The following is a 17,389-nucleotide window of genomic DNA, read 5'->3' as shown; positions in this document are numbered from 1 at the left end:
TTTTAAAAATGGGAAATGGCAGGAAGGGATGAACTGAACATGAAAAACTGGGAGCTCTGACAAGAAAGGCCCAGAAATCGATCCTAAGATAGAGGCTGATTATAAACATAGTAGCAATAGCAGCTGCTGCTACATCACATTTCAGAGTTCCTAACAATTCTCCTAAATTAAACTTTATGACCAGAAGTCCAATGGCAAACTGCAAAAACAAAATACATTTTATAGTACTTTAATCATAGACAAACATATGCCTACCAGCATCCTAATATTATGGTAGAATAGTATATATGATATAAATATTAAAGTTTTGAAAGTAAATATACTAAATCATAGTTTTTAAAATAAAGATTTTTTATTTAGAATTTCAGAACTTGCACACTACATTTTTATTAAAGCACAATATATATGTCTATATATATTTTAATTTAGTATACCTTAGCTGTCTTGAACATCTAAATATACCCCAACAGAGGCTGAATTGTGGTTTAGGGAAGCAGAAACATTTGTGCAGCACTCTAGCACCCCACATCTATTAGTGTTAATTGGGTCAAATCCTTCTTAGAAGTGGACAGCTTATAAATAATAAAAGAACTAAATATGCATAAGTAATTCAAGACACTACAAATGACACTCAAACATCTTTTTATTATATACTAAATTTAAAAATACAAATCTTATTAAAAATGCTTATCAAACATTGTATACATAAGTGCTGTCAAATACTATTGGATTCTGACATTATGTACACTTGCTAAAGTTAATTAGAAACAAAACAAAGTAGCATAACTTTGCTGATATTGTATTTCAGAAGTCAAATACTTTAAAATTTGGCAACTGTGAAGTAGTGATTTGCACAGGAAGATGTTTGCAGAGGTTAAATAGTAGGAAAACAAACGGAATCATGCAGGTACTCCTGCTCTAAGTGTTAATATGTAGCTTTCTTCCTCATCTTCTTAAGCCTTATTGTAACAGAAATTAAAGTGCACAAGACCCTCAGGAATACCTGATTTGGCTGTACCCTAAATATATACTAGTCAATTGTCCTGTTGTATTGAGGGTTTCAATTCTTTGTACTGTTCCTGAGGCTTTGGAAATTAATTTTGACTGTGGCTAAGGGAAGGTGGGCCAACACTTTCTAAATTGCACCAAATGGCCTTAAAGGTGAAAACACCAAAGAAAAAAATATTAATTTCGGAATAGATTCAAGGAAATTATCCTTGTCTATTTTGCCCTAGGAAAATAGTTTTTCTAGGAAAACCTAGTTTTACCTCTGGAAAATGCTTACTAAAAATCTCTCAAAAGATCAGACATGTACAGCAAGCACCACAATACTGTCAGTTACTGTTCACTAATTATATACTGTGTCATAAATACCAGGTATAAATACCTACCCTCTAAAGGGTCACAAGAAATAAAAGTAGAAGCATGTTATCACTTGACACTAATTTTACTAATTAACATTAAGTATAATTTGTAAAAATAGGTCATCGCCATACAATCAAGGAAGAAGAGAAGGAAAGCTGCTATTCTACAAAAGTGCTCCTTTTAGCTTTCAAACTCAATAGCTTAATTTGGGGTAAAACAAGATCGTAAAGTAATGTCATCGGTTCTAAATAAGCTGATGATGCCGTATATACATACTCACATATATATGTTTAAATTTCAATTCTGATTTAACACTAAAGGACTAATACAAACCATTTACAGGAAACATTTTATCAGTCTTATTTACAAACACATGATGAATGGCAAAGATATGGGAAATTCTTTAAATTGGAGATAAATGTAGTCATAGTTCACTAAAGAAAAGACAAATTTGCACGACTTTTTTAAAAACCAAAGAAAAATGTTTAGAAAGAAACCCTTCCATATATACCTATTGGTCATTGGACCTAAGAGGCAAATAAATGTAATTATCATGATTAAACTTTTATTACTATTTCTTTTAATAACATATCAATATGAGGTCTACTTAGAGTACTACCTACAAATATACATTCTCTCATGATTCAATGAGAATATTAAGTTATTGAATACATTTTTTACTCCTGTGGCACATCACACTTGGTAACACTAATAAGGTAGATTTAGATAACACTTAAATCATAATTATGAATGTTTAATTGAATATTTTCCTTTCTGTAACTGTGAAATGTAAAGCTTAGATTTGCTTCCATCAGGTCTCTTAAACCAAACTTCATCATGGTTAATTGTTGTAATTATGGCACTAAAAAGGGAAAAAAAAAAAAAAAAGAATGAATTAATTAATTACAATATGCCTCCTCAACTGTTTTAAATTACTAGCTATAAAACCAAAATATCTGGACTACAATAGTAGATTCAGGTATATAATTGGCATTTACTGTCTTACCAACAGACATGCTATCAAAAATAACACATTCAGCAACACTAAACAGATAACTTCCTTTCTTAATAGAGTTGATAAAATTTACTTTACTTTCTACTAGAACTATTAAATGCATACTGTTCCTACTTCACCTCACCACACCCCACAAAAAAAAAAAAAAAAAAAAAAACAGTGGGGCTAAAAAAAACAGCACTACTTATATGGCATTATACACACCCAACTCATATCAGCCTTGGCTATAGGAAATCTTTCAAATACTAATCCCTAATTCCCAGTGTCAAACCATCTATGGTAGTTAAACAAATTTTTTTTTTACATTATTAATCTTTACATAGAAACTTTTTTAAAAATAGATTTCTGTTTTATGCTCTTTTATGCTATTTTACCTTTTTATGCTAAGCGGTAGTAAAATGTCTCAAAAGCAATAAAATAAAGAGAAGAATTCAGGAGTATTATATATAACCCAGAAATCAGCTCAATGAGCTTCTATGAGAAAAGTTACCACACACAATGTTCCTGGAATCCTAAAAATTTAAAGATGAAATTATAATCCAATTAAAACTACTGTATCTGGAAAATGAGTATTCTAGACTAAACTCAAATGCTTTATTTACCACTGATCCCTAGAAAAAGATATTTTCTTACTGTAGAAGTTTAGTACTTAAATCCTAAACTTCTGAAGGAATAAAAGCAGTGATTAACATCAACATTTTCAAAAGGTCACAAACAAAACTTAGAAGACTATATAAATAATTATATAAACTTTATTTAAGCCTAGACAAACTAAGACTTTTAAAAGGCAGTTTGTTTTCAAGTTACTCTTTAATTACTATTACTCTGAAGGTTTTCATTTTCCATTTCTTTCCTACTCTAATTGATGTGAATTCTTTTTATCCAAAATATTATAACACACCAAAAACAGTTAAGGATTAATAGGTCCACCAAAAATTCATGATAGTCTGGCTTAAAGGTCATTCTATTAGGATCATATCAATTCAGTCACTAAAGAATTAACATATAGGATCACTTACCTGGCTAAATAATTCCAACATTTTCACTCGTGTTAATACTTCTATTCATAAACAAGATGAAGTCTGCTGTATAATATTAACACTGGTATATACACATGTAATCAAATCACATGTAAAGTAAAAAAAAAAAGGATCCACAGACAACTAGTGTACAGTTGACCCATGAACAACTCAGGTTAGGGGTGCTGACCCCTGAGCAGTTGAAAAGCCAGGCATAACTTTTGACTCCCCCAAAACTTAAGTAGTAGTTAAGTTGTTAAGTACTCAATAGCTTACTAATAGCCTACTGCTAGGTAGGCTACTTAACTGTTTTCTATGTCATGCCTAACCAAAAATTTTGCAATATATTTATTGAAAAAATCTGCAATAAGTGGACCTGTGCAGTGCAAACCTAAGTTGTTCAAAGATCAACTATATGAATGTAACTACATATTATGAATGCACTAAAGAGGCAGCAAACACTTATGGACAACAATGTTGTAAACTATAATACTCAGCAACACTGAAATGACCAAGGCGTTTTACCTTGTAGGACATTCATCTTTTTTATCAATACATATTGTTTGTCCACGTATATACCATTCACCATCATAATATAGTCTTCCCTCTTCAGATCTAGCACTGTGCAGATGTTTTTCCAGCTTCACGGGTGCTAAAGGGATCAGTTCAAAAACTGTTACATTAATAAGATGTTGTCAGAACAACAAAAGGGTCAGAACATTAAGAATTAGCACCAATCCATGCATATATGTTAAAAAAAAAAAACCCACTAAAAATATTTCTTAGATAACAAACCTAAAAGATAATAAAAACAAGAGAATTTGATTTCTTATATTCTTTTATATAAGTCACTGAGTTTTTAATATAACTACCAAACAAAGCTAAACAATAAACAAAAAAATCATCAATTAACAGGAAAAGTGCCAGAAGGGGAAGCAGGTACATTATCAATTACTAGTGCCAATTTTAAGTAGTATTTAAAACATTAATTGCCATATCTCCACTGAAAAGTATACTTTCCATATTTTCTCTCCTGCAGGCATCTGACACTTCCAAAGAAGTTTAATATATATTTTGAATGTTTCTCAGGCTTTCTAAAAAGGAAATGTCCTAAGTAGAACTTCCATTTTTAAATCCCAGAAATGGTTTGGCGTTAGTCAGATAAACTCATGCAGAAAAAAAAAAAATGTTCTCTATGGAAACACATTGTCAAGAGCATACCATAAGTAAGCAGCTCTTCATCATTCAAATGTCACCCCTTCATAGAGGTCTTCCCCAACCATTATACCCACTCCTCAGTTAATCATCACCACAACTTCATATTACTTTTTTTTTAATTTATACATATTTGTGGGGTACAGAGTTGACTGTCAATATTTGTCAACTTCATATTTCCTTCATAGCCATTATTACAATCTGTAACTATCTTAATTATTTATTTACATATATATTATTCCGCCTCCCACAAAGAGGCTCCAGGAGATCCATTTTCGTTCACCACTGTATCCCCAGATCCTAAAATAGTGCCTGGTATATAGACGGTGTTCAATAAGCATTCATTCATTCATTCAATAAATGTTGTCTAAGCACTTCCTATACCCAAGGAACTGTGCTGGGTACTAGGAAAAAACAAAACAAAACTGTGACTAAAAGAGATACCGTTCTAGCCTTTGTGGACTTAAAAATCCAGTCAGGAAACAGACAAACAAGTAAATAATAAACAAAAAAGTACAAACTGAGGAAAGTGCTATGAAAAAAACTAATAGGATACAATGCTAAACATATCAAGAGTGGGGGAGAGACCCACTCAAATAGAGTAGTGAGACTCTCAGAGACTCAACCATTGTTCTAGAGATTGAGGCAGTTGCCCTTACAGTTAATTCCCAAGGGCAGTACTTTAGTACAATATTACTGCAATTTCCTGACATGATATAAATTTTATAGGAAACCTTGGATTAAAGATAAAATGGAAATTGATCTCTTATAGATTTTTTGTTGGAATGTGACTAGATATTCCTTTTCTTAATATTCAAAACATATTTCTTAAAAATCTAGCTTTATTGTCTTTAGAAGGATTAGGAAATCTCATCTATAGTGAATGAGGCAAAAACAGCAAAAGTTATCCTAGACACTAATGTCTATTACAACTTTGGCAGTAACTTTAGACTTTCAAAAAAAATCAGGAAAGTGTAATTTGATGTGAATTTTAAGGCATGTCAGAATCTTAGTGGTGGATAAATTTCTTTGATGGACTCTGCTGTTAGCATTCTAATCTCTCTTCTCAGAAAATCCACACAAACAAGAAATTTTTAACACAATTTTAGAGGAGGATTCACAGACTACCTTAAGCCAACCCATGAATTCCAAACGCCTCCCCTGTAGAATTACTGGGCCTATAAAAAATATCGAATAAATACATTTTGAATTACTGATCCATTATTAGCAATAGCAATGTAGCTGAACTTTGAAAGAAGAAATATACTGCATCCAGAGATTTTGAAAATTTTACATGAAGTAAAGACTCCAGAAAAATTCCTGTTTATTGATGAAATAAAGTCACTGACTGGGGAGTTCTTTAGTGTGTAGATAATTTAATAACCCTGATCTAACAACTCTCCATAGAGAATATTTCTCAACTTAGACTAAATGACTTACGTTCTGTTTTCACTCTGTGTGGACCCAGTGTAGCCATTGCCTTAATAAAAAAAAAAAAAAAGGAAGAAAGAAATTGTCTGAGTTTACACTGAAAATACAAGGGGGGCTTCAAAAGATCATAAAAAGATTCATATTATCTTTAATTCTCTATTTTTCCAAAACTTTTTGAAGCACCCTCGAACATTTTGGAATCTATTTAGTATACACAACACTATTGATTAGTTCAATAACAAATACAATAAAATGTAACCATTAGCTGCTCTAAGTAAACTTTTAATGTCCACGAAGAATAACGATTTCTCCTAGAGGTGTTATCAATACCTGAAATAATCTCTAACTCTCAACTTTGAAGTTTATAAAAATGGAAATATTTAATAAGGAAAATAAGTCTCCACTTTCAACCAACCACAGAAAAGCCTATAATTCTTCAGTGGTCAATGATAGAAGGCAAGACACATGAGAGTTCAAATGTTCACTTTTGTTTATTCAACAATTTTCTTTGGGGTAGGTCAGCGGCTGGCCAGTATGGGGATCCAAACCCTTGATCTTGTTAGCAACACGCTCTCCCAAATGAGTTAACCAGCCATCCCTCATTCAACAAATATTTATTGACTGCTTTCTGTCTTCTATGAACCAGGACCAGGCTAAGAACTAGGCACAGAATGGTGATATTATTATTATTATTATTATTATTATTATGCAAATTAAATAAATGCTTTTCTGCACTTATGTATAAAGTATGAATTACATTATTATAGAAAAAATACAATCAAACTGCTGACATGTCTCTAATTCTTAAAATATTCCTGCAGTCCACTGTTATCTGTAATAGTATTAATTGCCTTAGAATGCTGCAAAAGCAAAGCATATTTATAATAATCATATTTTGACGTATTAGTGAAAAACCATAGCATCTTGAAAAGTAGACTATAAAAATATACTAATGTTCCATTGCTCTTTAATCATACCTTCCTAATTGTTGTCCAGTCTTCAAGAATATCAAGATCTTGCAGCATATAAACTATATATGGACGTTGAAAAGTCAAGGTCAGTTTAGCTGTAAGAATAGCACACTTTGAATTATATTTCCAGAGTTCTATTTTTCAGAGAATGGAACAATGATTTATGTACGTAATCCCTTGGCATCCTGAATTCTGACTTCAAATCATTCTTCTAAAAACTTAGTACCAGGATAAATACATTCTATTACTTCTGATGCCATACCCATATTCTCTTAATTCTATGATATCACTGATTGTAAGATACACCATCAATGTAATCACAGTTTTTAAAGTGGAGGGGAAAAGGATGGGGGCAGGGGGAAGTTACCATAGGAAGTTCTAAGACTGTATGCACATATTAGTTTAATTTAAAGACACTCCAATTTCAGAAACATTAAAAATGTTTTTAAAATTTATATATAAGAATTAAACAATCCTGTTGTATACTAAACAGCTGTTTAACATTGAAGCCCTTATAAACCATAAAGCCATACTAATTTTCAAAGCTGAGATCACGATTAAATTTCTTCTCCTCCCCACCCCTCTTAAACTAAACTATACCCTCTGCTTTCAATTGGTTTCATAAATCATCTTTTGCTTATTACAGGACCATGTAAATAAAGTCAATGTGTACAAATAAAAGTTACAGAGGTATGCACAATGCAAAAATGTACATCAAGGAGAAAGAAATAGAAAATGTGGAAAAGGATATCTGAAACAACAACTGGCTTCTTTTTGTCAGGACTGAAAGGATCCTTTCTCTTTTTTCTTGACTGAAGTTCATCATTCCACAGCTCTGGCAAGTAAATAAAAATTAAGTATTAGGTGATTTCTGGTGATCAAAGGAGGAAAAAAGACTATATAATTTCATGGTGGATATTTATTTACATATAAAACTGTACAAAACTTCATTGGCAGCCATGTATCTATCCATAAGACTGTACATAATTTCATGAGCAGCTATATATTTATGACTTTTCCTCTGCCTTTATTAAAGCAAAAAATCAATTTGGCACTTAATGACTAATAATTGATGAGCAGATATCAGGTACTTTGTAAAATATATATTATGTGCACTGTCTCACCTAACCCTCAAAGCTACCTCTGAAGTAGGTTTTCTTATTACTTTCCTTTTAGAGATAAGGAGACTGATTTAGAAAAGCTAAGTACCTGTCCATGGCCATCCAACTAGCATATGTGAGGGAGCACTGGCAGTACAGCTCAGCTCATCTGACTCCACTATGCCTACTCTATACCACAAAAATAAAATTTACAACAGATAAAATAATATATATTCAATAACTGTAGGATAACCTAGTAAACCTTCCACCCAATGTAGAAAACCTTTCCATAACACCCCTGAAAAAGCCAATTTCACATTAGGCCGATCTAATTATTAATGTGTTTCCTCTTTGTGAGACAAAAATCTGTTTCCCTATAACTTCTATCATTTGTCCAAGTTTGTCTAACAACAGAGAAAGGTTTTTATTCCTTCTTCTATACGACAGTTGTTCAAGACGGAGAAGAACATATACCGTAGCTGTCTTCCAACACTATTTTTATAGTAAATCCTATCATACTTCTATTTTGGCCCTTTTCATATGCTCTATTTTTTATAGCTTTCTGAAGTGTGAGTTTAAATCAAAGTAACAGTTGGGCTGGCCCGTGGCTCACTTGGGAGAATGTGGTACTGATAACACCGAGGCCACGGGTTTGGATCCTTTTATAGGGATGGCCAGTTAGCTCACTTGGGTGAGCGTGGTGCTAACACCACCAAGTCAAGGGTTAAGATCCCCTTTTTGGTCAAGAAAAAAAAAAAAATCAAAGTAACAATCACATCACAAAAAGTTATTTAGAAGCCTCCCCCTTTTCCCCTCCTTTGGGACATTTCATTTACTTAACATTAATATTAGAAGACTAAGATATTATGAGATACTACAGTAAACCAAAGATTCAGTGTCATTCAAACATCACAGTCCCAGCATCCCCTTACCTGAGGTGATATCAATGCTGTGCCTATCCTCTTCAAGCCTTCTTATCTTCTCCTCTAGTTCACTCTGGACTGTATCATATAACAGAAGCTTTTCACTCTGGGGAAAAAAAACCCAAAAAACAGATTATACTTAAGTAGAATGAAAAAATTGGTCTATCTTAACTAAGAGTAGCCAATTACTTAATTTACTCTTAAGGCTCTGGGTTTTTTTTGTTTGTTTGTTTGTTTGTTTGTTTTTTGGTGGCTGGCCCATACAAGGATCCAAACCTTTGACCTCGGTGTTATAACAACACGCTCTAACCAACTGAGCTAACCGGCCGGCCCTTAAGGTACTTTAATATATGGTGCTTTTGTTTGCTTTTTAGTTCAACCTAAAAATTTTAAAGAAATGTCAAATATATGAAAAGTAATAAAAGTAGAAAATATAGGATCCCAATATAGATTTAACTACATGTAATTACATTCTGCTTAAGAACATTTAAATTTATATGTGATAAAGAGGTAAATATTTACTTTATAAAAAACTTATAACAAGCTCTCATGGTCCCTTTTACTATAAGTAGGTCCCACCTGTCACCATAATGGAAAATCTATCCTATAAAGTATATCATTATAAAACAGATCATATTTTTTCATTGGAATGATAATTGGGCCTTTATTCCTCCCTAATATCTCAGTATCATATTAAAATGGACTAATATATCACAAAAAGAAAGATTCAAATACAAATGTTATAATCACTTAAAATAGTTCAATTACAGTCAAAATTATTGACTAATTATATCCAAATCTCTCCTCAAAACTAAAGAAAGACTGACTTGCTAAAACAGGACTGTTTACTAACAGATAAGACTAGAACCCAGGTTTACTAGTTCTGGTCCATTTTTTTAAATTATATAATACTGTAGCCCTTATTTAGAAAGCCATACAATGTACTACATATAATAAATGAATTGTTTACATAAAAAGCCTATGACAGGTTCCCAACCCACCTACCACATGCTTATCTCTAGTAAGGATATTAGACTATTGGGATATAGCTAGACATGATTGTCTTGTGGAAGCTATTGGGATATAGTTAGATATGACTTCTTGTGGAAGACAGGCCACACCCGTGTAGGCAGCATTCACAGTGTCAATCATGAAGTGTGAAATGTAGAGTCTACTTATGCTTGAAGATTCTCCTGAGTGGTAGGGAAAAGATGGCTTTTGTCAACTTGAGGCAAGCCAGGACCTAGATGGAAAGCAAAGCTGAAGAAGACTAAAACTAGACCTCATATGACAAATTGTTTCACTGCATGTTGCTCTCTATGCTTACTTCCTTTTGCTTGTCCTCCTGTCTTTGTAAAGTCTTCTAAAATATTATAGCCTCATCTACATTGTGTGACAAGAAGTGGGAAATGTTATAGATCAGAAAAAAAGGAGAGCAGACCCCCTCCATGGTCAAGACAGTATAGGAGCTATAAATAGATCTAATTTCCCCAACCAAAGAGGACTCTAAATACAGAGCTGGAGTAATAAGGCTTTTAAGAATATGAAAGTTTAACTGGTGTAGTCTCTTTCCTTCCTATTGATAAATTTGCCCTAGGCCAAGCATAAATTTTTTTTTTTTTGGTGGCTGGCTGGTATGGGGATCCAAAACTTTGACCTTTGTGTTACAAGCCTATGCTCTAACCAACAGAGCTAACTGGCCAGCCTTTCCAAGCAGAAATTCTAAAATTAAATCTACTAATCATTTTTTATAATTAAAAAAAGCCAGAGAGAGACTGAAATGTTTGAAGCTTTGAAGGCATCTCGAAAGATATTAAAGGTACACTTTAAAGTGTACAGATTGAAGTGCCTTGAATCTATTCTCTTCTTCCCCTTTTTTTAGTCTTTCCCTTTTCTTCAACTTCACAAGATCTTTAAAAGGCTCCCCAGCAGAGAAAGGGAAGTGATAATAGAGCAGATAGAGGATACCTGGAAAAGAGAGGGGCATCCAAACTCCCTTGCTTTGGTGCATGTAGAGGTTTCTATGTTCAATAGGCAGTTTAGTTTTTAAAAAATACTACTTGTAAGTACACACTTGGCTTCAAGATCCCACATCCCTCCAAATCTCCACATCTAGACTTACTGAACCTGCACTAAGCCCTTTCCCAGACTGACACTCATCAGGGCAGCTTTAGGGAGCCCCAGGAAAATAGCCCCGAGGTTCCATTTTTGTATCAATCTCACATTGATCTATGTTCAGAACCAACTCCTCTTTTGCAGTTCCCTGTCTTAGGTACCTCACAGTTCTCAACTTCCATCAGGACTGGAGCCTTGGGAGATTTCCAAGGACTAGCCTTATCAGAGAGTGACACATATTTAAAAGTTACTATAGTTTTTTTTTTTTTTTTTAAGTGTACTGCACTGGAATAAAAAAAAATATGCAGAATAGAATTTAAACTCAGAAACAGACCTTGGTTATGGGAAAATGATAAAGGTAACTTTTAAATCACCTGGAAATTTGATGACAATAAATGACAATAGAAAAATGAGTTTAACTATATACTGAGGATTCTTTGCCTTACATTATACATAAAAATAAATGAGTTAAAGAGTTAAATTTATAAAATGGAATCTAAAAGAAAAAAAGAAATAATGTAAGAAATTTCCTAGAACTGAAGATATGAATTTCGTGATTAAAAGGTTCCTCTGAGTATCCAGTACAACAAATAAAAAAAGACCCACACTAATGCACATCATCTTATATTCCACAACACCAAGGATAAAGAGAAGACCCTAAAGGTATTCAAGAAGAAAACAGGTCACATACAAAAAAGTCAGGGGCCGAGCCCGTGGCGCACTTGGGAGAGTGCGGCGCTGGGAGCGCAGCGACGCTCCTGCCACGGGTTCAGATCCTATATAAGAATGGCCAGTGCACTCACTGGCTGAGTACCGGTCACGAAAAAGACAAAAAAAAAAAAAAAAAAGTCAGGAATCAAAACAATAGACTTCTCAAAAGCAATACTGGAAGCAAGAAGACAATGAAACAATGCCTTCAGAATTCTGAGGAAACATGAGTATCATTTAGAATTCCATACTCTTAAGTGTGAGTAAAGAAGTTTTTGGACAGGAAAGATGTGATAGTTTTAAAACATATCAAATAATTCTTTGACACTCGTAATTTCAAAAGGTAGATACTAATTCCTCTCTCCTTGAATGTGGACAGGCCTCAGTGACTCACTTCTAATGAACAGAATGTGGCGGTAATCGAAGCCACAAAATACACCATCACTATGTCTTGTTCTCTTAGATCACTCAGTCTAGGAGAACTCAGACACCAGGTCATTAGGCCATTCAATCAGCCTGTGGAGAGGCCTACATGGGGAGAACTAAGGCTTCCAACCAAGATCCAGCAACAACTTGACAGCCTTGTGAGTGAGTCACCTTGGAAGCAGATCCTCCGGCCCCCAGTCAAGCCCTCAGATACTGCATCCCTGACTGATATTTTCACTATAACTTCATGTGTTTCCCTGAGCCAGAACCCTCCAGCTAGGTTGCTCCCAAATTCCTGGCCACTGAGACTACTAAATAATAAATGTTTATTGTTGTTCTAAGCCACTAAGTTTTGGAGTAATTTATTTATTTTTTTTAATTCTATTTTATTTTATTTTACTCCTCAAAATACATTGTACTTGATTTTCATGCCCCTTTACCCATTTCTCTCGACCCCCTTCCCTTCCCCCACACCCACCACATCGTATCTGTGCACTTGGCTTAAATAGTTCAAGGAACTTTTATGGTTATTCTGTCTTCTTCCCTCCACCCTTTATTTGTTTGTGTGTTTATTTATTAATTTTTAGCTCCCACAAATAAGTGAGAACATGTGGTATTTCTCTTTCTGTGCCTGACTTGTTTCACTTAATATAACTTTCTCTAAGTCCATCCATGTTGTTGCGAACGGTAGTATTTCATTCTTTTTTATAGCAGAGTAGTATTCCATTGTGTATATATACCACAGTTTCCTTATCCACTCATCAGATGATGGACACTTGGGCTGGTTCCAGCTCTTGGCTATTGTATATAGAGCTACAATAAACACCAGAATACAGGTATCCCTTTGGCATGATAACTTCTATTCTTCTGGGTATATTCCCAGCAGTGGGATTGCTGAGTCATATGGTAGATCTATCTGTAATTGTTTGAGGACCCTCCATATCATTTTCCATAATGGCTGCACCATTTTGCAGCCCCACCAACAGTGGATAGGAGTTCCTTTTTCTTTGCAACTTCTCCAACACTTATCATTCTCAGTCTTTTGAATATTAGCCATCCTAACTGAAGTGAGATGGTATCTCAATGTGGTTTTGACTTGCATTTCCCAGATGCTGAGTGATATTGAGCACTTTTTCATGTGTCTGTTGTCCATTTGTATATCTTCCTTTGAGAAATGTCTGTTCAGCTCCTTTGCCCATTTTTTAATTGGGTTATTTCTTTTTTTGTTGTAAAGTTGTTTGAGTTCCTTGTATATTCTGGATATTAATCCTTTGTCAGATGTATATTTAGCAAATATTTTCTCCCATCTGTTGGTTGTTTTTTTACTCTGTTGATTGTTTCTCTTGCTGTGCAGCTTTTTTAGTTTGATATAATCTCATTTGTTTATTTTACCTTTAGTTGCCTATGCTTTTTGGGTCCTATTCATGAATTCTGTACCCAATCCTATTTCCTGGAGTGTTTCCCCTATGTTTTCTTTAAGGAGTTTTATTGTTCCAGAGTGTTTATTTAATTCTTTAATCCATTTTGAGTTGATTTTGGTATATGGTGAAAGATACAAGTCTAGTTTCATTCTCCTACATATGATTATCCGGTTTTCCCAGCACCATTTGTTGAAAAGGCAGTCTCTTCCCCAGTATGTAGACTTGATGCCTTTGTCAAAGATCAGATGGCTGTTGGCATATGGGTTAATTTCTGGGTCCTCTTTTCTATTCCATTGATCCGTGTGTCTGTTTTTATGCCAGTACCATGCTGTTTTGGTTATTATAGCTTTGTAATATAGTTTAAAGTCACATAGTGTTATGCCACCAGCTTTATTTTTTTTTTGCTCAGGATTGCTTTGGCTATGCATGGACTTCTGTTGTTCCATATAAATGTCTGGATAGCTTTTTCCATCTCAGAGAAAAATGTCATTAGAATTTTGATGGGGATTGCATTGAATTTGTAGATCACTTTGGGTAATATGGACATTTTCACAATGTTAATTCTTCCAATCTAAGAGCATGGGATATCTTTCCATCTTCTTGTGTCCTCTTTAATTTCAGTTTTGGAGTAATTTTTATAGATATATATAGCAATATATAAACAATAAGAAAGGTCCCCAAAACTGACTTCTATATACCCTTTCTCAGGATGCTACCAAATGATATACTCTACCAAACTGAAAGAGAGCATGAGATCTAGAAAAAGAAAGGTGAAGGGAATTTCAGGTTGATGGTAAAGAGATGCCCAATGAAGACAGAGATACAGTTGACCTAGAAAGCATCTGAAGAATAGAGCAGGATGAAGCAGGAGAGCAGGGGATGGGAGGGAGTGAGGGCAGGTAACAGAGTCCATGAGGGCACACCTCAGAAGAAAATAAGGCTGATGAATTATCTGATGCACTTGATCACATAGAAAACAGCATTAGGACTTCAGTATCTGAGAGAAGCAAATATGAGGGCCATTTTTAGAACATTCTAGAAGTCATCAAAAGACACAATTTACAACTAACTTTAAAATAAGTTATTTTGACATTTACAAGACATGAGTTTAAATTTACATAGAGTTGGAAACTTATCCCAGGTCTTGTGCTTATTTTGACTTTTCTTGAGTCCATTGGATAATATGCTTTTTACTGTGCAGAATACTCAGACTTTGTGAAAAATTAATTAAGCTGTACATGTCTGACTTAATTTTTTTTTTTTAAGACAGCATTAGCAGGTGGTTAGAGTGTGGTGCTAATAACACCAAGGTGTAGGGTTCAATCCCTGTACCAGCCAGTTGCCAAAAATATATATATATATATATATTATATTATATATATATATATTCATACACACACATATGTATATATATCATGTTTATGAAATGCTCCTTGAAATAAAATTAGGATACAAAATAGTATATACACAATCATACCAGCTATGTTGGAAAATATATATACATATGCACACTTATTAACAGTTGTTACCTCGGGTTCGTAGATTATGGTTGATTTTAGTTCCTTCTTTAGACTTTCTACTTAAGTTTTCTCAATAGACACTTATTAATGTTATAATCAGGGAAAAAAATTAAATGAATAGAGGAGCAAAAGATCAGAACCTTGAAGAAGATCCCAGCCCTGTACACGTGGAGCAGAGCCAGCAAAGAGACCAGAGCTGTGGCTCAGTGCAGCCCTTGAGAGGATGTCTCCCAGCCTTCAGAAGGGTGCTCGGCTTAGGGAAAGCAAACCCTCACCCTGCCCCTTTTCAACTGAAAGCATCTTAGGACTGGACCAGAAGAAAGACTGTGTTCCACCAATGAAACCCCAACAGGCCCTGAGCAGACACCTGTGGCTCTTCAGAAAAAGTCTGCCCAGTGGGATCTCATTTCCCTGCATCGTGTATCATCCAATGCCAGAAGAAAGAGCTTTGAAATATGAAAATTATTTTTCAGACTCAGAAAGACTGTCTTCATTGAAAAGAGAGTTGAGTTGGTATAGAGGCTGGAGACTAAGAACTGCTTTTACTCAAAACCAAATTGAAGTGTTGGAAACTTGTCTTTAGAGTAAACTGCTATCCTGGCATTGATATCAGAGAAGACTTAGCTCAAAAATTGCATCTAGAGGAAGACAGAATCCAGATTTGGTTCCAAAATCAGCATGCAAAGCTGATGAGAATCACAGTTTCTAATGGCAAAAATAATTTCAACACAAATCTCCTGGAACAGATAGAAAAATTAAACATGTAAAATTATATTGCAGAACATGAAGACTCAATGGAAATATCAAGTGTTTAAAATGTGATGTTTTCTTTCCTGCATTTAATCTGAATATTGTCACTTTTTTCTGAAAATAAATTGTAAATAATTACTGTTATAGCATGGTACATGTTATATTTGGGCACTTTTGGTTACAATAAAGACCTTTCCTACATATTTTAGTAGACATTTGCAGAAAAGCCAGCTATTTCTTAAGTGAGCAATATTAATCCAATAAATTAGTTTGCTAAAATCAGTAAACTCATGACTTAAGTGATTCTACTAACTGGATTTCATTTACAAAATATTTCAAGTAAAATAATAGGAAGAACAAAGGTATGATCTGTTTTAATTAGTTTCCTTCAAGTGCATTTTGAAATGTGATTATGCTTTACTATATTATAGAAGATGATTTATTTGTGAATCTTCAGTTTCTCTTGATTTATGACATACAGAAGTAAGAATTTCTCACCATATATCAAAACAAATCCTTATAGCATTCCAGTTTCAAGTTTATTTTTTTAAGCAAAGTCATTATGCCAAAGTAGAGATAAAAGCATCAGCTGTTGTATTCATACTATTGGACTATATTGCACAAAAGAATTAAGGGGCAAATAAATGCAAATTTTTTAAATGAAAAAAAAAAAAAGATCAGAACTTTGAGTAGCTCTCACCAACCTTCTCCAGAACTGGAATCCTAAAACTGAACCCTGAGACCTTACTCCCTTACTCCCACCTGCAGCCACATCTTAATACTCATCTCAAGTCCTATGGTGAGGCTTAAATGATGAAACCTAAATAAAGCATCTCCACACGTCTCAGTGTCTGGCACATCGCAGTATTCTATACATGTGATTTCCTTCCTTAATTCGATACAAACCATATCTGCTGCCTCTTTAGCCTCTGTGGTTTTCTGGAACACTTTCTGTATGCATGCCCCTGTGAACACCTCCAGTCTCTGGTCCTGGCTCCTCCTCTCCAGCTGCCTATCTGCTGCTAATCAAACTTTTATTGTGACAATTGGCAGAGTGTCTTCTTTCTTTTCAATTCCCGTGCCTCTCGGGTGTTATTTCTGTATGAGACAAATGTAAGAACTAAAGAAAAAGCAGATAAAAGCCATGAATAATGAAGTTCAGATTTAATGATAAACTGCATGAATGACTAGAAAGATCAAAGGATTTCAATCCAGATTCTGCTGCTCATTAATTGCATGAAAATTAGATAATTCCTATTTCATAATGTTACTGTAAGGATTAAAATGAGAGTGACTATAAAATACATTATGCTCCAAATTTAAGTATGTAAGTTCCCTTTCTTTCTTTCTTTCTTTAACCTCTGTCTAGAATACCCTTGAACTACGGGAGAGTATCTTCAGATTAATTAT

General features: G+C 34.0%; 1 protein-coding gene and 1 pseudogene across 2 annotated transcripts in view; one reads left to right on the top strand and one right to left on the bottom strand.

Moving 5' to 3' along the window:
- Window positions 1-625: 625 nt before the first annotated feature.
- Window positions 626-17,389, bottom strand: part of BRMS1L (BRMS1 like transcriptional repressor) — a 37,932-nt gene continuing 21,168 nt past the window's right edge. Inside the window, exons 5-10 of one of the 2 annotated variants that reach the window (XM_063090333.1) lie at window positions 9,049-9,145; window positions 7,768-7,851; window positions 7,023-7,087; window positions 6,055-6,094; window positions 3,925-4,072; window positions 626-2,227 (exon numbers count right to left, since the gene is read on the bottom strand). In XM_063090333.1, coding sequence (XP_062946403.1) covers window positions 2,110-2,227; window positions 3,925-4,072; window positions 6,055-6,094; window positions 7,023-7,087; window positions 7,768-7,851; window positions 9,049-9,145 — 552 coding nt within the window. In that variant the 3' untranslated portion in view covers window positions 626-2,109. The remainder of the gene's footprint in view (window positions 2,228-3,924; window positions 4,073-6,054; window positions 6,095-7,022; window positions 7,088-7,767; window positions 7,852-9,048; window positions 9,146-17,389) is intronic. The other variant, XM_063090334.1, reaches the window with a different exon arrangement.
- LOC134371749 (homeobox expressed in ES cells 1-like) lies at window positions 15,453-15,996 on the top strand (annotated as a pseudogene).

The sequence above is a fragment of the Cynocephalus volans genome, chromosome 3 (genome assembly GCF_027409185.1).
Source record: "Cynocephalus volans isolate mCynVol1 chromosome 3, mCynVol1.pri, whole genome shotgun sequence".
Taxonomy (NCBI): domain Eukaryota; kingdom Metazoa; phylum Chordata; class Mammalia; order Dermoptera; family Cynocephalidae; genus Cynocephalus; species Cynocephalus volans.
This window is presented reverse-complemented; position numbering and strand designations above follow the sequence as displayed.